Source organism: Eulemur rufifrons, chromosome 27 (genome assembly GCF_041146395.1).
Source record: "Eulemur rufifrons isolate Redbay chromosome 27, OSU_ERuf_1, whole genome shotgun sequence".
Lineage (NCBI taxonomy): Eukaryota > Metazoa > Chordata > Mammalia > Primates > Lemuridae > Eulemur > Eulemur rufifrons.
Window position 1 is genome coordinate 15828986 of NC_091009.1, and position 20181 is coordinate 15849166.

Below are 20181 nucleotides of genomic sequence, written 5' to 3' on the forward strand. Positions count from 1 at the left end.
GAGGTACTGAGGGGCACTCAAGAATTTACAAGTGGCAACGCTTTCTCTGGACACCATGGTAACCCACTCCATTTCTCTCCTTCCCTCCTCTGAGCACTGTGCTGGACAGGAGGAAGGAAGCTGTGGCGGTTAGGGGACAAATGTGACCAGAAGCACCTCAAGGGCTGGAAGGATCCCTGAAAACTGTTTACCTACTTCCTTTTTTGGCAGAAGCCAGTTGGTTCCCAGTGTACCAGATGGATTAGAATAATAAAGCCATATTCCACCACGTGTGTAGGCTTTTCTAGAGAAACATTTCCTCTCTGTGGGGTAACAGTAGGTGGGGTGAGATGATAAAAGTAGGTGGCAGGCAGTTCTTTCCAAACCCAGAATTTGAAGTGGCCTCAGGTGCAGCCTTGCCTGAATCTTGGGCTTTTCTCCTTCTTTAGACAGATCTGCAGTTCAATGGGAACCTTTATAGGTCATGTCTATCCAGGGCTTTTTCTGTTCTTATATGGACTGTATCAGGCAACAGTGGTCTCCAAAGCTGTAATATTCAACGACTCTCTCCTGTATCCTTTGTGCCCTACCAGGAATAAGGGAAGATGGGCCAGGATGTGGAATATATCCTATGGAGGTTTGTTGAAGATGGTGGCTGGCTCCCTCTTGATAGCTTATGAGATCAGCTGCATTAAAGGAGGCCTAATACTGATGAACAGGGAGCTGCCACCAAGGTTTATGTATCCCAAAGAGTGGCAGCACCTCACCATGTTCATGCTCCTCGCCCTCAATGGCTGTGTAGACTTCATGAGCAGGAACGTTCTCCCTCAGAGGTGTGTGGTCCTAGAAAAAGGAACCCTGGTCCTGAGCTTCTATGAGCTCCTGCTGCTGATGGTGTCACATGTTAAAGGCTCAGAAGGAGTAGAGCTGCAAGTCCACTCTCTGCTCATCTTGGTGGTGTTCCTGCTGATGCTGGTGCTGACCGCAGAGCTGTGGGCTCCCGACATGTCTCAGCTCTGGGTGATGGAGACCTTTCTGTTTCTGATGATGGGCTCCTGGCTGATGCAGGCGGGCTTCATTCTATTCAGACCAATCTCCGGCTACCCATGGCAGGACGATGACATCAGTGACATCATGTTTATCACCACCTTCTTCTGCTGGCATTTGATGATCAATGCCTCATGCCTCTTGGGAATCCACGGCATCTCCTTTTTTTGGCATCGTTGTTACAGTCCCAGGTTGAAGCTGATGACATCCAGAGAAGCTCCATATCACACAAGCACTCCAGGACCCCTCTACCAGTTGCTGCAGGAAGCGGAGCAGTCAGAGAAAGATGCCCAGGCTCTCCTCCTTTCACAGAGCTCCCCCTGAGCCAGGGCCTACAATGCCCGCACATAGTGCACCCCATCTTCCCCAGTGAAGGTAATGGCCCCAAGGACAGCAGTTGGTCCCCATCTGCTGGTGCATTTCCTGTTCCTGAGCCTCTAATTGCTGAGGAGTTGAGGAGAAAGGTGCCTGAGAAAGAGCTGCTGATTGGATTTGGGGGGAGGGAGGGAAGAGGACCAGAGGTAAAGATTAACGTGCAAGAAAAGGCATGGGAGGGAAGAAGGGAAGAGAAGCAAGGGCTTTTGAGGGGGAAGAGCAGAGTCAAGCAGTCAAGCTGTCACCAGCTGCTGCTGCAGGCACAGGGGGTTGCCTTCTACCAGAGGGAATAAAGATTTCTCACAATTCAAAACTGAAACCATTCAAGTCTCATCCTGGTAAAGAAAAGTCGATACTTTTATGCGCTCACCAAAGTGGTGCCACCATGTAGACATAGCATAACAAAATTTATAGTTAATATATGCAAATTGGAATTATGCTCTTTTTGTCTCCCCTTTTCCCCCCAACTTTTAAGGATAGACTTCAATTTTACATATATAAATATGTAAGACTTTTTTCATATACCTATAAATACGTGAGACTTTTCATACACCTGACTAACATATCAAATTTGCATAACTTAAATTTTTATAGAATTCAAATGCTCAGTACTTTCCCAGCCTCATATTTTATTACTCTCACTCTAAGCAAAGTGTACCTTTTTCACCATCGCTATCCTTGTGCATGCAATGTTTTAGATCCTACCCTTGAGTCTTTGCAAATGTCTCCCTTGCCTGTCACAGAAAGCTATCCCATAATCACATTTTTACCATGTTATTAGATACCCACTATAGAACCCACCTCTCCCTCCCCCCTACTGAGTGTCCCCAAGGTGGCCTTCTCCAAGAACTCTTATCTACTCCTTTGTTTTGGAACACTTAGGAACTTATATTAAATATGCCGTATTATTTTGCCCATACAGGTGACAGATTCTGCTTTGTGCTGTTTCTTTTTTTTTTTTTTTTTTTTTTTTTTTGAGACAGAGTCTCACTCTGTTGCCCAGGCTAGAGTGAGTGCCGTGGCGTTAGCCTAGCTCACAGCAACCTCAAACTCCTGAGCTCAAGCCATCCTCCTGTCTCAGCCTCCCGAGTAGCTGGGACTACAGGCATGCACCACCATGCCCAGCTAATTTTTTCTATATATATTTTTAGCTGTCCATATAATTTCTTTCTATTTTTAGTAGAGATGGGGTCTCGCTCTTGCTCAGGCTGGTCTCGAACTCCTGAGCTCAAACGATCCTCCCACCTCGGCCTCCCAGAGTGCTAGGATTACAGGCGTGAGCCACCGCGCCCGGCCTGTGCTGTTTCTGAAATCATTTCCCTTAGAAAGATTTTTCCTCACCAGCTAATGTGTAGGCTCCTAAAGGGTAAAGGCTTTGCCATATCCAAGTTACATAGTTTCCTATGTATACTGCCACTATGTGCCCCAGTTCATGCTTAACAAAGGCTTATTTGCTTCTAGAATCTCTCCTTGCCCCTGTTTCTTCTAAATGTGTTGCCAGACAGGTCAGAGGTTTTGTGAGCCTCTGGGCGACACCAACAGTCCTAAATACCGAGTCATCTTCCTTAGTAATAGGTCCACTCTATTGCTCGTTCTTGGCTATAATGAAATTCAGTAAACTTGGTTCTGAATCATTTACTCGGTGATTATTTTTTAATCCTCACAAGGGTTTCTATAAGGAACCTCCAGAAAACTGGGACTCCAGCAGGTTGACTTGCCCAAGTGGCACAGCTGATTCGAGGCAAGACAGGAATTTAGGTGCGGGTGCATCTGACTGAAGCCGGTGGCTGTGTCCTCCCGGCCATAGTGATTTTGCTGCTGGCAACACAGAAGGGAGTGATCCTCAAAATGAAATTTTTAAAAAAGAAAAAAAAGCCAGCCAGAAGGCCCAGGTGGAGCAAACAGCACAGTGTAATGACCCCAGGCCCCTACAGGGTGTGTTTGTGCTACACTTGCTGCCCCCCATCCCAACCCCCATCTGTCCTAGGGGGTGAGAACCTGGCAGGCTCTAAACTTCTGGCTCTGTCTTACATTTCTGGGCTCAGATCCAAGTGAGGGCTGAGGCTCAGACTTGTTTGTGACCAGTTCTGCTGATCCTCGCCACTTCCCGTTTACTCTTGGTTCCTGGACTCTTTTCATTGACTTTTCCTTGGCAGCTTTCCTTTTCTCTTCCCCTCTCTTACACATTGACAGCAGGTGATGAAAAAGCACAAACACTTGGCTGCCCATTTCCAGTCATCTGAAGCCTAATTTTATAATGATAAGCCTCTAGTAATCAAGCGATAGCCCCAACATAATAGCTCTCAAATATCCAGGGTAGGCAACAAACTTGCATGTTATCAACTTACTATATTTAGGATGTAACAGAATGGCCCTCCCCATGAAGGCCAGTCAAGAAAAAACCTCCCAAACACTTATGGGGGGGTGTAATTTTCACAAAATTCCACCAGAGGGCACTATGCTCACATCGCCCTGGTCAAGCCTCTAGGTCTCCGATTCCAATAAACAAGTCTCTCAACAACCGGTTTAAAACAAGTGGGGGAGGGGAGAGATGGGCAGGAAAAATACAGAAGCAGACAAGCATTGCCCAAGCATCCAGGAAACGTCCCCTAGGGCTGTTTGTGTCCCGTTAAAATTTGGCATGTGAACGTGAAATAAACAGGGATGCAAATCAACTAATAGGATTGGGGGAGGTGAGGAAGAGCTGTGGACCCACTTGAGGACTTCTTTGGGAAAAGTACTAAGTAAAGGACACACTCTGATCCAAATAATTTTTTAGTCAGAAGACTAAAGTCCCTCAACTTTTTAATTAGCTTCAATAATGTTCCAATCAATCTAGAGAGCAAAGGTAGATCTGTATATGCATTGAGAATAAAGAACAAACGTATCTACTAAAATCCCAGATTCAGCAAACAATGAAATGAGGGACAGTTTATTAGATACGCAAAACAATCTCCAAACAGTCCTTCAAAGAGAACCTGGCATACAGCATTGTTTTTCTGGTAATTTAGTTAATTCACAAAGGAAATATACATTGAATGTCAGCTCTACAGAAGTCGAGGGGTAAGCCATTATGTGGGATTCAGAGGAAAGCTGGTTGGCCCTGAACTCTGTACTTTCCTCGGTGGCTACTGTAGACATTTTAGTATTTTAGAGGTGGTGGCCCAGGGACACATCACCCACAGACTGAGGAGACAGAAGGAAGGGGAACAGAAAAGCGTTCTCAAAGGAATGGCACCTTGGAAGCACATTAGGCTGTAAAATACTGCCCTAACATGGCTTCGGCCAGTTACTACAAGTTATCCAGGTCTCATCTTCTAGAATAATGTGAAGCCCCAATTTTAGAATTGCGTGGCTTTAATTTTCTTATTTTCCCATGTTGTTAGCTCAGATGAACTTGATTCTTCCCAACCTTCCAAGTAGTTTCATGTTCCAGACAAGATTTGGGGTACACCTCAGACCCAACCCTTCAGTCTTAACACACACCTTGGGAAATGGTGTGTTCCTACATTTGGATGATATCAGCAGGCATGCAACAAAACCCAAATCAGGCTATAAGAGATATGACTGAGACTTGAACTTCCAATTTCCTCTTCTGAGGTGAAAAATATCAAACAATCAAAGAATATGAAGGGCAATTCCTCCATGCTCAGTGTCAGCTACTGAACTGAAGTATAACCTACTCTAACTGTATAGAGTGGAATTTGAAAGCTTGGCCAACCACAGCTTCTCCCCAAAATATGATTTAAGAATAATGCCATCAACTTCCAGAGTTGCTGCTTTTCTTCTTCTTTGTTTTCTTTTCTTTTCTTGTTTTGGTTTAGGATTCTACTATGGTCTATTCTTTTGGAAAGAATTGGTGTTGGTTTATTAAATAATAATAGGAAGAAGAATAGCTTACAATTCTGGGTTGGGTCTCAGTTTTATCTCTTTAGCATGATTTCAAGGTTTCATTGGATGCCTGTTGAAATCATTTCTATATAAGGAAAACTCTATTTCCTAAACAGCATGTTAGGGTTGAAGGTTTAGGTCTGTTTGAGCCCTACCCTAAATTTTGTGTCTAATGAGTGTACGACAATCACATAGGCACTCTCAGATCACCAGGTTAAGGACTTCACACCTACAGAGTGAGAATGGATCCTTTAAAGGAGAGAGAAAGAAGTTGTGAGGAGAACTCACAGGTATAGGCGACCTAAGACAAGACAGGACTATATTAATACATCTTGTTCTGCCCGTAGTTCAGGCAGTGGAACAACACTGAAGAAATACTTTTAGTCCTGGGCTATTTCTGCAGATTTGGAACAAAATTATTACCTGTAATATTGCTCTCCCACTCCACCCACCCCTTGGACACAGCAACACAAAGAGAGAAAAACCTGACTTCAAAGCAACAGAAGCCCCTGTCGGCTTTAATACTGAGTGTACCTAGAGATAGGAAAGTTCATGGGTTCAAGCATTCTAATGCTCTTTTTATGGAGGGAGTGGAGAATGGGGGTGGGTGGCAATTTAGGGAAGAAGGGGAATGAGAACAAAGGACAGCAGACACAGCAAAGTCAAACTGGATGAAAGAGGCCGTTCTACTTGTAACTTCTCTAAAATTACAATCTGGGTTTCTGGGGGCGAACAGGTTAACGGACTTTTTTCTGCTTTTTCTTCCCTCATATACTCTTAAGTTTCCCTGCTCAGTCCTTGGATTCACCTGGGTCCCCAAGTAAATGTGGGGCTGATCTAGGAGGATACGGCTTCTTGTTCACTCCCGAAAGAGTCCATGGTCATGTGTTACGTTCCTAATCCTTACAAAGCATGCCCCTGGTCACATGAACGGATCAAAGCAAAATCTATTTCCATTCTCAGAAAAGCAGCTCAAAGCACTTATCTTCTTGATGGTGCCGCTGTCATTTTTGTGTGGTCAACAAACATCATTTATTGAACACTTACCCTGGAGGCTATTGGGGGATATGGAGATAAATAAACCGCTCAAGGAGGTCAAGATACCTAGCAAGGGAAGCAGGTACTCAAAGGGCAGAAGTACTGAGTTTGCACCTCACTATTCCATTTTCTACTATGCTTGCCATCCCTGTCACAGGTGCTGGTGGTGAGTGCAGTAGAAGGTTCTGGTTTATGCTTCGATAGTTTGGCATCTAGAAATTAATATCTTTTTTTTTTTTTTTTGAGAGAGAGTCTCGCTCTGTTGCCTGGGCTAGAGTGCCGTGGCGTCAGCCTAGCTCACGGCAACCTCGAACTCCTGGGCTCAAGCGATCCTCCTGCCTCAGCCTCCCGAGTAGCTGGGACTACAGGCATGCACCACCATGCTCGGCTAATTTTTTCTATATATTTTTAGTCGTCCATATAATTTCTTTCTATTTTTAGTAGAGACGGGATCTCGCTCTTGCTCAGGCTGATCTCAAACTCCTGCCCTCGAGCCATCCTCCCTCCTTGGCCTCCCAGAGTGCTAGGATTATAGGCGTGAGCCACCACGCCCGGCCTGGAAATTAGTATCTTTTTAAACAAAAACATCATTTTTCTCTTCTACTCCCCCTCTTCAACCATTCAAACTTAAGATTTTGCAGAAAGAAATGAAGACAACTCACTCTGTTACTGGGCCTAAGCCCCTTTTCATGAAACTAATGGTGGAGCATTATTAACACTGAGTCAGAAAGTTGTACTGAATGGGTTTCTATGGGAAAAGAATACAATCTCTTCAGATTATCTTGGCCTATAATAGCTATAATTAGTGTTTTCTAAACATTTACTATCTTTCAGACACTACCCTAATCTCTTTTGCATGTGCTATCACAATTAATCCTTTTATTAAAAGGTAGCTATTATCTTATTATCCCTATTCTCTAGACACAGAAACTGAGGCTTCATGTAAGTAACTTGGCCAACATAAAGCTGGTAAGAGGTAAAATTGGGAATTGAACCTTGGTTTGTCTGACTCGAAGCCCTGCCTTTAATCACCACATTATAATGCTTCAACATGCAGCACTGTAATTTAACAAGGAATCTACAAGGCACCTTACCCAGTCCAAAATGTCACCAGTCAGAAACACACCAAAACCCCCTATCTGTCATTTGAAAGCACTACAGTGTCAGACACTCTTAAGGGAAAGGGATGTTGACCAAGGAAGCCAAGTTATGTGTGTGTGGTCACAGGCAACATTTCTTTCCCATATTTGTGGGACAAAACATAACCAGAAGAACAAACTTCTTCCCTTCCTCTTCCAATTGCACTGGAAGCATGAAATCTTAGTCTTCAAACAGAAAAATCTCAGAGTCTCAAAGACTGGGGCTCCTGAAAGATGCAATAAAGGCTAGACACCATCAGGTGGATTTCAGGCACTAAAAATAGAATGATCAAGTAATAGCACTGATAGCTACATATATATGTGTACGTTTATTTATGTTGTATCTCTCTATATACACATAATTATTATGCATCTGTTGGCAAACACCCATTTCAAGATTGTGTTCAAATATACATTTTCCCAACTATCACAGCAAGGCTGAGAGAAGAAAGAGGTTCTCTCATTTTCCAGACCACAAATAAGCCACACTTAAAAAGCAAAATCAGAGAGAATTTGCTGGAGGAATTTTTAAATTCTCCAGGAACCCTGGCTTCTAAGGGAGCATGCCAAGACCTCCACTTTCCTCTCAGCTGCCCTGGGGGCAGAGTTCGCACTCACAGCTTCACATCTGGTGGGAGGCTCTAAAGGTCATCCTTTGATGGCCGCTTTATTTTGCAGATGAACAAACTTGGGCCCCGAGAGACTGAAAGACTTGCCTAAGGTCTGTCACCGGCGACATCAGACAGGTCTCCAGATTTTGTTTCTACCGCCCTCCAGAATCCTTTCTGTGGAATCAGAGAAACACAGCGCTCTGATTAAAACTGTGAAGTCTAAGAGCTCTGTTCACTTCCCCAAACCCACCATGAGGGCCGGGGAGTGGGCTGTGCCAGGCTTTGGGAACCCAGGCCTGTCTCCCGGGGGGGAGGGAGGGGGGGGAGGGGGACGGGGCGCCGCCCCGGCCCAGGCCAGCCCAGGGCTCCCCGGCTCCCGCGCTTCGTGCTCCCCCTCCAAACTTAACTCGAGCGCGCGGGGGGCGACACACGGGAGGGGGGGGCTCTCTCACAACAAAAGGCAAAATTCGGTTTCCCTGGTTCCAGATTGCCACAGGGAACTCTCCCTGCAAAACTATTCCCCGTGAAGGCGGCAGGGGCGCTTTTCTGGGAACCTCAGGACGTCGGGCTGGGGGGCCGCGGGGACACCACCAGATTGGTGGGCGGCAGGCAGAGGCTTCCCTTGCCCACAGGAACTCGCCCCCCCGCACGCAGCCAGCCCACTCCCTCTCCCCCTCCCCCTCCCCTCCCCTCCCCCGGGCGCCCGGCCCCTCCCCCACGCCCCTTTCTCTTTCTTTCTTTGCCAGACTCGCTCGCCCCCACCCCGGCGGCGCCCGCACGACTCCGCACCCAATGGCCGCGGGGCCCGGGAGCGGATCAGCTGATCGGCCTGGGCTCCCGGCCGCTGGGAGCCAATCAGGGCGCCGGGGGCGGCCCCGGGCCGCGGATAAAGGGTGCGGGGCAGGAGGCGGCCCTGCAGAGCCGAGAATGGGAGAAGAGTGGGGCGTTTGAGCAGCACACCGGCCTCCTCACCTCTCTCCGCGCCTCGCTCTCGCGCCCTGCCCGCCTGCCTGCTCGCCGCCCAGGTAAGCGCCTGCCTGGCCGCGTAACGCCGAAGTGGTCCGCGCCGCCCCCTCGAGCTGCGGCGACCCGGCCTTTCTTTCGGCTCGGTTCGGCCACCCCGCCAACCATGGTCCCCAGGGCTACACTTCGGCCTCCCGGGCCCGGATCGGGCACGCTCGCGCTTCCCGCGTGCTTCACCGCCCGGGGGTCTCTGCCGTCCCTGTTGGCAACGGTGGGGCGCGCCCGTGGCCGGGCTCTGCGGAGGGCGGGGGGAGTTGTTTTGATCTTTTCGCTACTTGCTGCCCAGAGCGCCGCCCCCGGAGGCCGCTCGGCGCTCCCGGCGTCCTGGGCTTGCGGTGGTTTTTGCGTTGTGGGCGGAGTGGCTGTGTCATCCCGTGCGGGATCGCACGCGGGACGCTCGAGAGGCGCGAGCCCCTCGTGCCCTTCCTCCGCGGCGGCGCATTTTGGGGAGTCGTCGGGGTATTGGCAACCTTTTAGACGCCTGGGTTGAAGCGAGTAACCGTGAGCGTTGTTTGCGCGCCCGGCTCCTGCCAGGGGGTCCCCGCGGCCTTCCAGTGTGACCGAACAATGGAGAGCCCGGGCCTCAGCGTGGCCGCCAGGGGACAGGCCGGGCCGGGCCGCGCCGAGGCAGTAGCCGCGCGCGGTCCCTCCCGCGGACCCCCCCACTCCCCGCCCCACCCCAGCCCCTGGGCGGCAGGGAATGGCCCCCTCGGCCAGGCCCTGAGATCCGGGCCCGAGGGGCGAGGCCGGGCAATTTCCGCGGGAAGGGGCTGCTCTCAAAGTGGATTATCCCAACTGCCCCGGGGGTGGGAAGCGGGGATCCTCCCCCAGCCGCAAATCCACAAAGAAAGCAGCGAATGAAGATGAAGAGGACGGGGAGTCACGGTCCTCGGGGTCCCCCTCCAACTGCTTCGGTTTCGTCGCCTACTCGGTGAACTCCGGGGAGAAACCGCGACTCAAGATAAAGACCTCAACCCACCAGCCTGCCGATTACTGCACCTCCCGGTCCGACCGCTCTCTGTCCCCTTCTCCGTCGCCCTCGCCCAGAAAGCTCCGGTGCTTGGACCAGCGGGAGTCGGAACAGGGCGAGCGGCAAGAGGAGAGGCGAGAGTCCGAAGAAACCGCGAGGCGTGAACGCCACTCTAAAAGGAGGAGGGCTAGAGAGGGCAACCCCAACGCTATGCTTGACTTTATGTGGCTGGGGTGAGTGAGGGGCAGACTGGACGACCCCGGAGCCGGTGGCAGCTGCAAAAACTGCTGAAAACTTCCGAATCCATCCCCCCCCCCCCCCCCCCGTAAACTTGGCATTGGCACTGCGGCGGTACCAGTTGATATAGTGCACTAGGCTTGCAGGAGATCCGGAACTGAGGCTCGAGAGTGTGGCATGGTGTTGGAGGTGTAACAGCTTGGAGAGAAAAGCTGAGAGATTGGGGGTGGGGGAGAGGGGGAGCTGAAGGCGGAGGTATTGGTCCTTTAATAGGACTTGACAGAGGAGGTTCTCCTTTTCCCCCAGGGGAAGAGTGAGGCCCTCGGAGGGTAAAGCAGTTATGTTTTCAGCTGGGCAAACATGGATGGTTGCCCATAGAAACTTTGCCTCTGTACTTCAGAAAGTTGCCCAAGCCATCGGAGGAGAACAATGTGTTCCCTTTCCAGCCACTCCGGGCCACCGAGGGAGGGCGGAGAAGGGAGAACGGTTTCCTCTTGCGTTGAGGCTAGTGTGTTTAAGAGTTTCTCTTTCAGAGGTTTTGTGATAGTGGCTTGCAGTTTTTAGCATGCCTTGAAATCCCAGATTTTTTTGATTTAGAAGTGGGAATTTCTTAATTACTTGAAAAGTTCTCTAGCGGAATCTCAGAATATTGTTCTCACACTTAAATCTGAGCCTATCTTAAGGGAGAATTTTGCATCACACCAGTGAAAATTATGGCAGCATGCACCTTGAACTCCGACTTAGCAGCTGTTTTTTGTTTTTTTTTTTTTTTTTTGCCATCTTGGTGATGGTAAAAGGTGCGGTTCTTTTTAGGAAGCCTCCAGCTTTTTAAGTCTTGTAACCATGTTTCATCCTCAAATCTAAATATGTGGGAGTTTTTGGGGGGCTGGTGGGGAGGGAGTAGGTCTCCATTAAGACCACAACTGAGATGAAAGCAAAGAGAAAACTCAAAACAGAAACAATAGCAGCCAAGCCTTTCTGTGGCTGGATTTTACTTGTGTTGGGAGAAGGTATGTTTTGTAAACTTTCTATTTCTGAACTTTTGTATCCTCTTAGTAGCTTAGTACTAAAAAAAAGAATTCCACTGCCTCAGCTACACTGAGGGGCGAGAGCTGAGTTCTCAGAAGTATGAATTCTGGGATGTGCAGGAGCTGTGGAACTTCAGTCTCTGAGCTCAGGATGCAAAGAGCCCTCAAGAGTTAACTCCCAAGGGCCTGACTTTTCTTTAGCAGGCATCTGCTTTCAGTGCATCAAAAGGTGATCAGATTTTTGCAGTCCATTCTTATAAGGAGATATTTGTGTAATATAAAACTTTAATCTCACTAAAAGCAGAGTGAATAACTATTATCACTTTAGGTGTGTTGACTCCTGAAGAGGAAGAGCACACCGTTTCCACTTGGCTTTTTGCTTCAATTGTCCCTCTTGCGCCATTCCTCCAGGGAGCCATTCCTCCAGGGGAACTGTTTGGAGTGGGTGTTAACAATATTATTGTTTTTCTCCCCAGAACACCTTCCACCATGGCCACCTCGGCAAGTTCCCACTTAAACAAAGGCATCAAGCAGGTGTATATGTCCCTGCCTCAGGGTGAGAAAGTCCAAGCCATGTATATCTGGATCGACGGTACTGGGGAAGGACTGCGCTGCAAGACCCGCACCCTGGACTGCGAGCCCAAGTGTGTGGAAGGTGAGCCGGGCGCTGTGGGACGGGAGCAGCATGAGGGTGGGCGGCAGCCTTAGACCAAGCCACTGGATTAGGCCTCTTTATTTTGTTGGTAAAGCTTTTCTAAGGTAGGGCTTTTCAGACTTCACATTCAATCAACATTAAGCCCCTACACTGCCTCAAAGCATAGCAACAATGGAGCCCTTTATTAAAATGGAATCTCGCATGTAAGCCAGTATATTGAAGAAAAACCAAGTCTGTTGTGTGGGACGCTGGGAGGATTCTTGGAGACTTTGCTGATTTGCCCGTCCCTACTTAGCTGGCTCTAAGACCCCCTCAGGAACCCATTTGAAAACTACTGCACTAACCTGAATGTGCCATCTAGTTTACAGAATTTTTGAAAACTCTGTTTAATGCTCATATCACTGGGTTTCTAGATACAAGACTAATGTTCTAAAGTGATTTCCAAATGGAACTGGTTTTTAGTGTTGCCACTCTTATTAATTCTTAAACTGTCTGATTGCTTATTGCTCCAGGAGCTGCTACTATACTATAGTTGTCACCTTCATTTTCCAGTCTAGAACAAGCCATAGCCATCCCCATCCCCTTTCTGGAGAGGGCCTAGAGGGAAATATTGCCTCCTACCTACCTTAGGATAGCTTACTTTTCTGATAATGTTCCATGTTTGGGTGAATGAATAAATGATAATAGAAAGCCTATATAGTGTTCTTGCTATGTGGCAGATACTGAACAGGTACTGGGGATGCAAGGTGAGTCTGGTCTGCCTTCAGAGAACTCAGTGAGCTGTAGAGTCAAACCAGCCTTGAAAACATACCAGGAGAAGTGGATAAGTGACCAGCGTGCATTCTTGCATAAGTCATCCTGCTAGTTGTCGGTTCCCCTTATAAAATAAGGACACAACTTGAGCTAGAGCAGTGCATAGACACAGCGGGGGGAATAAGAGGAGGCAATACAGATGGCCTAGTGGAAGGATCAGAATCTTCCCCATCTCAGTATTTTAAATGCTGACTTGCCAGTAGTGATAACAGAATGCCTCAGTTTGTCTCCTGGCACACAGTAGACTTATTCAGGGAGGAAATGTCCTTAGGTTCTTGGGACTGTTCTTTCTTTTAAGGAAGTGATGCGGTGGTTCACTTAGAACTCAGATAGGAAGGGATCAGACCATGGGATTAGGTACAGACTTCAAGGTTTACATATTAATGGTGGCATTTATGCCTTTTACTGCCTTCCTAGAAAAGAGAAAGTAGGCATTTAAAGATGGAAAGGTGAGTGAGGGGCTGGCTGTCTTTGCATTGCCTAGGAAACTTCTGTACATTTTTAATTTCCTTTTTTTACCCCAGAGTTGCCTGAGTGGAATTTCGATGGCTCTAGTACTTTACAGTCTGAAGGCTCCAACAGTGACATGTATCTCGTGCCTGCTGCCATGTTTCGGGACCCCTTCCGCAAGGACCCCAACAAGCTGGTGTTATGTGAAGTTTTCAAGTACAATCGAAAGCCTGCAGGTGGGTATAGGATGGGAGGGATGCCTCCACTTCACTCCGCGAATGCTGTGGAGGGGACGGAGAAGACATTCTGAAATCAGTGTTGGGAAGGCTAAGCTATTTCAGAACTGCATTTAGAACCTAGAGGATTAGGTATCCGCCTCTCTACCTTGAACTCCTCTTTGAGGAAGAGATAGTATGGCCCATCCTCCTGGTCTCCTCCATTGGTTGCATAAAATGGTGTTGGATTCTTCTAAATCTGTTTGCTGGTGGAGTCCTCACTGACAGTCCTCCTGCCTGTGGATTTAAGAACCTGGATTCTGGGCCGGGTGCGGTGGCTCACGCCTGTAATCCTAGCACTCTGGGAGGCCGAGGTGGGAGGGCTCACTCAAGGTCAGGAGTTTGAGACCAGCCTGAGCAAGAGCGAGACCCCCATCTCTACTAAAAATAGAAAGAAATTAGCTGGACAACTAAATACAGAAAAAATTAGCCGGGCATGGTGGCACATGCCTGTAGTCCCAGCTGCTTGGGAGGCTGAGGCAGAAGGATCGCTTGAGCCCAGGAGTTTGAGGTTGCTGTGAGTTAGGCTGATGCCATGGCACTCTAGCCTGGGCAACACAGTGGGACTCTGTCTCAAAAAAACAAAACAAAACAAAACAAAAACCAAAACCACTAACCTGGATTCTGGAGGCTGAATGTTGGGTTTGAATCCTGGATGTGCTGCTTAACTGCCTACAAATTTGGGCAAAATATTTATTCCCATACATCCATTTTCTTGATTTTTAAAATGGGGAAAATAAAACCCATCTCAAAGTTGAATGAGTTAATATGTGATGTCCAAATCATTTGGAATAATTTATACATCAAATATTGGTTACCTTTTCATTCCAGACAGCTTATTTTGTTTCTTTATCCACTGACTATAAAGCATGAGCACCTTGGCTCACTGTCACATACGTTTGCCCTGAGGTTGCTGTAATAGCACAAAGTACCATGGGAGCCCTGACGTATCTGTTCCCAATTTCCAGCCAGTCATCTTTTTAAATCCTGCTGAAGTCTCTTGCTACACTGCCAGCGAGATTGAGTGAATTTGGACCTTTGTTTTGAGGGCAGTATCGTGTGGTAAAGGGCAGGGGCCCTGAGGCCAAGGTGACCACGGGTGTTCTGGCTCTGCTGCTTGCCCCATAACCTGGGCATGTTACCTAACGTGACATTTCTGAGCCTCGTGTTCTCAATCTGTAAAAATGCAGACTTAAAATACCCACCTCAGTGTTGTTGCGAGGACTCAGTTGAGTGTTTTGGTTTATTTTTTTGATATAAAGGTCTTAAAATGGTTCCTGGAACATAATTAAGCAGTCAGTTGTCTGTTTTAAAGTTCCTTTCTAACTGGGAATTGTTTCCAGTTGAGCTCATCTTGTTTTCTTCTGCACCAGCCAATGCTATATAACTTGGCACTTAATCTCACCTGGAATGTAAGCCCTCTAATGGACAGATGAGTCCCAATAAAAATTAGATTTGTCTCTAAGTGCCTGAGAAACTAGGAAAAAGTCTGACAGAAGCAGCTGCTTTGTGAATAGAGGGATAAGAGCCTGGCATTTGGTGCTTGGCCAGCATGCAGATAAGGTGAACACTTGCTCTGTGCTGGGTCCTCTCCCATGTGACTTGGTTGTAACTGAGTTTAATTATACTGATGTCTTTCAGAGTTTCCCTATAAATGTATAACAACTCCCATTTTTCCAACTTAACAGTGATGGGACACAAAGAGGTTTACACTGGATCAGTTCAGCCTATAATGCACATTTCAGCCATGTGGAATCTGAGCATATTTTCCCATCAGCATTGTGATTCAGCGTGTGTCTTTAGGTTCCCGATGCCATGTTGACTTTTGTTTTTTTCTAGAAACCAATTTGAGGCACACCTGTAAACGGATAATGGACATGGTGAGCAACCAGTACCCCTGGTTTGGAATGGAGCAGGAATATACTCTCATGGGGACAGATGGGCACCCCTTCGGCTGGCCTTCCAATGGCTTCCCTGGGCCCCAGGGTAAGTCTCCTTGGGGTAGAGGTAAAACTACTCCTCTCCAAGTGTTTAACTGTCCAGAGATGGGAGGAACTCCTTCTGAATCGAGATGCTGAGACTGGCTGAAATGACGTGACAGCTCTCATGTTATCCAAATCCAGAAATGGGCGTAGATATATAAAGTCAGGACTGGGGGAACCTTTGGGTCCACTGAAGCAGTGGCGAAGAGGAGCCCCCTCCATTCTCCACCCTCCGATGGGGGTGAAGGCAGGGATACGACTCCAAGTGTTAAGGGCCTTCTGATTTCTGACGTTGGGATTTTCTGGATTTCCTGACTCTTACCATTTTGTCTTTGTGCTTCTACAGGTCCGTATTACTGTGGTGTGGGAGCAGACAAAGCCTACGGCAGGGATATCGTGGAGGCTCATTACCGAGCCTGCTTGTATGCTGGAGTCAAGATTGCGGGCACTAATGCCGAGGTCATGCCTGCCCAGGTAAGCAGCTCTTGCCCATCCTTCCTGCCTCTGAAAGAAGGCCAGGTAGGCCGATGAGGACTTTGCCTAGCAGGGCCTGCTGATCCACCACTAACCCAAAACCTGAGAATGGATTAGAGTAGAGGTGAGAGAGAAGACAAGCAGGTTTAGGAGCTTCTGAGTTGGAGTAAGTGCTTGGCTTTGTTTTAAAGACCAACCTTCCCATTCTTTCTAGTGGGAATTCCAAATTGGACCCTGTGAAGGAATCAGCATGGGAGATCATCTCTGGGTGGCTCGTTTCATCTTGCATCGCGTATGTGAAGACTTTGGAGTGATAGCAACCTTTGATCCTAAGCCCATTCCTGGGAACTGGAATGGTGCGGGCTGCCACACCAACTTCAGCACGAAGGCCATGCGGGAGGAGAATGGTCTGAAGTGAGTGCCTTCTGGGGCCAGCTTTATTCTCCGGTGACAGAAAGCGTGGGAAGAGAGTTCTCAATCTCTCAGCAGAGTCTCCATGGCAAGATGACTTGCCAAATCTTTGTATCAGGGATGAGTAAGCTGGACTTCTCAGTCTAGACATACCCCTCAGCTCTTGATACTTGGCTTCAAAAATTTTCTGATCCTTTCATTTTGTTCCCATTTGAAAAGTACCAAGTCTACTCGAAAGGTGGAGGAATAGATTCATGAGTGTGAAAATGTAACTAAATTAGCACAAGCATGAGGATAATCTTAGTGCTTATGAGTGAGAGAAAGTTTCAGGAGATGAGGATCTTTTTATTCAACTACTGACTCTGCTGCTTGTCGGGCACTGTTCTGAGTGCTGGGACTCAGGGTAACAAGGCAGGGTTGCTGCTCTCGTGGAGTATTTGTTCTGCTGGGGCCGTGTCTTGGTGAACTTCATACTTAGGTCCATACCTGCTCCTGCCCTAGAGGGCGTTTCCTTGGGACAAGGCCAGACCTTCATCGTTTCTGTTTCTTCTAGGTACATCGAGGAGGCCATCGAGAAACTCAGCAAGCGGCACCAGTACCACATTCGCGCCTACGATCCCAAGGGGGGCCTGGACAACGCCCGGCGCCTCACTGGATTCCACGAAACCTCCAACATCAACGACTTTTCTGCTGGCGTCGCCAACCGTAGCGCCAGCATCCGCATTCCCCGGACTGTCGGCCAGGAGAAGAAGGGCTACTTTGAAGACCGCCGTCCCTCTGCCAACTGCGACCCCTTTTCGGTGACAGAAGCCCTGATCCGCACATGTCTTCTCAATGAAACTGGCGACGAGCCCTTCCAGTACAAAAACTAAGTGGACTAGACTTGCAGCTGTTGAGCCCCCCCGGTTCTCCATCCCACCCCAAATCTTCCCCATTCCCTGTTGTCCCAGTTGTAACTCAAAGGGTGGGATATCAAGGTCTTTTTTTATTCCTTGTGCCCAGTTAATCTTGCTTTCTTTGGCTAAGATAGAGGGGTCAAGTTCTTAATCTCTTTGCACCCACCCTCCTCTTTCCCTGTCACTGAAGCTTTCTAGTGCGTTAGTGGGGGTGGGGGGAGGGACGTAACCACTGGTTCCATTTAATGGGGTGTGCTTGTCCAGTAGGCATAGCTGTCCAGACGGAGCACGTTTGCAGGAGAGGGAGGAGTTTTTCTTTGAGGTAGTCAAAAGTGGAAGGCTTGGCTTACCACTCCAGGTCAGAACTTCCCTTCTTGGTAGAAAAGCTTCTTAGAACCAACTTTCTAGAAACAGTGGGAAGTAGGAGAGAAAGTAGGGATTGGGGATCAGGGAGCAATATGCCCTTGGTCTCTGGCCACACTTCCCTTGCCTGGGGCCAAATGCCCTCCCGTCAACACAGAGCTGAGCAAACTGATGGCTAGCCCTACCTTAAAAGAAAAGGTTCTTATTGCTTGGTCCTCCTTTATAACACAAAGCAGAGTAGTATTTTTATATTTAAAAGTAAAAACAAAAAAATTATATATATGGGGGTGTGGATTATGTGTGTTTTCCTAAAGGTGAAAACCATCCAGGTCACAGGGAGCCAAAGTAAAGCAGACAGTCTGGTTTAGAGATGAGTCTCCTTTTGAGGGGGAGGTGGGGGAAGGGGTGGTTGGAAAGTTGGTGGTTTGGGGTTAATTGCTTGTTGCCACTTGAGGGTTTCTCTGCCCTGCCCACCTCCTGCTGGGTTGACGGGTGGACGCAGGTTAACTAGCAGCCACTTGGTCCCCAGGGCTCTGTTTTCAAAGACACATGTCCTTGTCCACACACGGGTTTAGAAATGAGTTGGCTGGTCAACTTGAGCATGTTACTGACAGGGGATATTGGGGTTATTTTCTGGTGGGAATAGCATGTCACTAAAGCAGGCCTTTTGATATATTAAAAATTTTTTAAAGCAAAATAGAAGTTTTAGAGTTTAATCAGATTTGTAGGGTTTCTAAGTAATTTTGCGTAATTGCTTATTTGTTTCAACTATGTCCTTCCACCTCTGCTCTTGGAGGAGAGGGAGACAGGGCTGTTGGCAGAACTTGTGATTTTGTATCCTGGTGTCTTCTCCCAGTCCAAAATATTCCTTTCCTTTGTTAAGATGCTGAGGAGTTTTTTCTTTTATAATAAAAACTCACCTTCATCCCCAAATTTCCCCTTCTGTTCTGTGGTGGGTTTTATGTTGGCAGCAGGCCAGCTGTGGTTTTCTCTTGCCATGATGACTTCTGATTGCCATGTACGGTGTGTTCAGAGTTAGATAACACCTCATTGTAAACAAACTGTGTAACTGCCCAGAGCAGCACTTATAAATCATCCTAACATTTATATGATCTCTTCTGACTTGTTTCTTTGTGGTTCTTTTAAATCCCTGTGTGCCATTTCATTCCTTTATATCCTACCCAAAAGGGGAAGGGGGAGAGGTTTTGTTTTAAGAGACAAAATAAGCTGAAATTTCTCTTTTTGAGTTTTTAAAACTCTGGAGTCATGTTGCTGATAAGCTCTTTCCTATACCTCTCTAGCTTGGGTATTGGAGATTTCTGGGATTGTTTTTTCATCTAAACTCAGATCACACAATCCTGATATTTTCTAGCCCTAGAGTTTTGCAGCAGGGTATAACCTCTGCCCCTCTTCTCCCCGTGCTCTTGAGTTTGGTTTTGACCTACCATGCTATAACATTGTCTGGAACACGCCTGGCCTAATATAACAGCCTAAAGTATTTATTGTGTGACTAACTGGTTTTGCTAGCTCTACTCTTCTCTGCCCAACTGCCAGTGGTTCATTTAATTAGTAAATATTGACCACGTTGCTACCTTGGTTGACGGCTGGCTGTGTCCTGGGCATCGTCTTGTCCTTGGGTATATCTTTCCTTGCACTAGACCAATGGACTGTTTGTGATTCTCCCAAAAGCTCTATGTTGGCACCTCTGTCCTTGCTTTTTCTTGATCTGTTTACCTGGAAGTTCTTAGACCTAATCCTGGCCAGTTCCTACTTTTTATTCATTCCTTACTGGACTGGATAGGAGCTCCCTCTTGCTCCTATGATGCTGTACACATACCTAGCAAACAGTTTGTTCAACACACTAGTGCACCATACTATTAAATGTTACGATAATGTTAGTAACATGGTGAGCAATAGTGATCATTTTTAAAGGGTAGTTTTCCATATCAGGGGAGCTGGGGCCCATTGTAGCAATTACAATGATCTTTAGGCAAGTGTAAACTGTGCTCTAGTCTTACATAATCCTACCTATCCGTGGTGTTAGGGTATCTTAGGAAGGTTCGCTCCTGACATCACGGTTTAATTTTCAAAGTAGATCCTACCTATTAGGTTGCTGGGTATGGTCCCAGTTGACACCTGTTCCAGCATGATTAAGCATGCCCTCTTTCACCCTAAGTATTTCCCTGGTTTTGATGTTAGATTACATAGTCACTCTTATTTCTTAAATCCCCACTTCCACCTCCCCAGCTGAAGTTGTCTTCCCTTTACTGGGTCTCCCTTGCAGGTTTTAGGGAGGTATATTCTACACAGTATAGCACAAGACTGAAAGAGGCAATGACCCAAACACTTTGGTTTTTGTTTGCTGTAACCAATTCCCCAATAAAGATTGCATGAAAAGGACAAGGAATTCTGAATTCATAGGATCAGAATTTAGACGGAAACAACCAGCATATTTCCTTCTCCACCCTGTCACCTGGAATCATCTTTGACCTACATGTCACAGTGCAATCCCCTTGTATTTCCA

General features: G+C 47.4%; 2 protein-coding genes across 2 annotated transcripts; both read left to right on the top strand.

Moving 5' to 3' along the window:
• The first annotated feature begins 444 nt into the window (after positions 1-444).
• Positions 445-1366, top strand: LOC138375803 (transmembrane epididymal protein 1-like). The gene has a single exon (XM_069459651.1). It carries the CDS (start codon positions 445-447, stop codon positions 1348-1350), a length of 906 nt encoding a protein of 301 aa, XP_069315752.1. The 3' UTR covers positions 1351-1366.
• Positions 1367-8992: 7626 nt separating this feature from the next.
• On the top strand, positions 8993-18572 carry GLUL (glutamate-ammonia ligase). Its single transcript, XM_069459581.1, has 7 exons — positions 8993-9105; positions 11815-11993; positions 13331-13492; positions 15371-15517; positions 15860-15987; positions 16202-16401; positions 16952-18572. The coding sequence occupies exons 2-7, from the start codon at positions 11828-11830 to the stop codon at positions 17268-17270; spliced, it is 1122 nt and encodes a 373-aa protein (XP_069315682.1). The 5' UTR covers positions 8993-9105; positions 11815-11827; the 3' UTR covers positions 17271-18572.
• Positions 18573-20181: the final 1609 nt, after the last annotated feature.

What these genes read in the sequence shown, in the direction of transcription:
- LOC138375803 (XM_069459651.1), top strand. Translation starts at nt 445, where the DNA reads ATGGGAACCTTTATAGGTCATGTCTATCCAGGGCTTTTTCTGTTCTTA.
- GLUL (XM_069459581.1), top strand. Translation starts at nt 11,828, where the DNA reads ATGGCCACCTCGGCAAGTTCCCACTTAAACAAAGGCATCAAGCAGGTG. An exon ending in CCGAGGTCATGCCTGCCCAG is followed by an intron (nt 15,988 to 16,201) that starts GTAAGCAGCTCT and finishes CATTCTTTCTAG; the next exon opens with TGGGAATTCCAAATTGGACC. An exon ending in CGGGAGGAGAATGGTCTGAA is followed by an intron (nt 16,402 to 16,951) that starts GTGAGTGCCTTC and finishes TGTTTCTTCTAG; the next exon opens with GTACATCGAGGAGGCCATCG.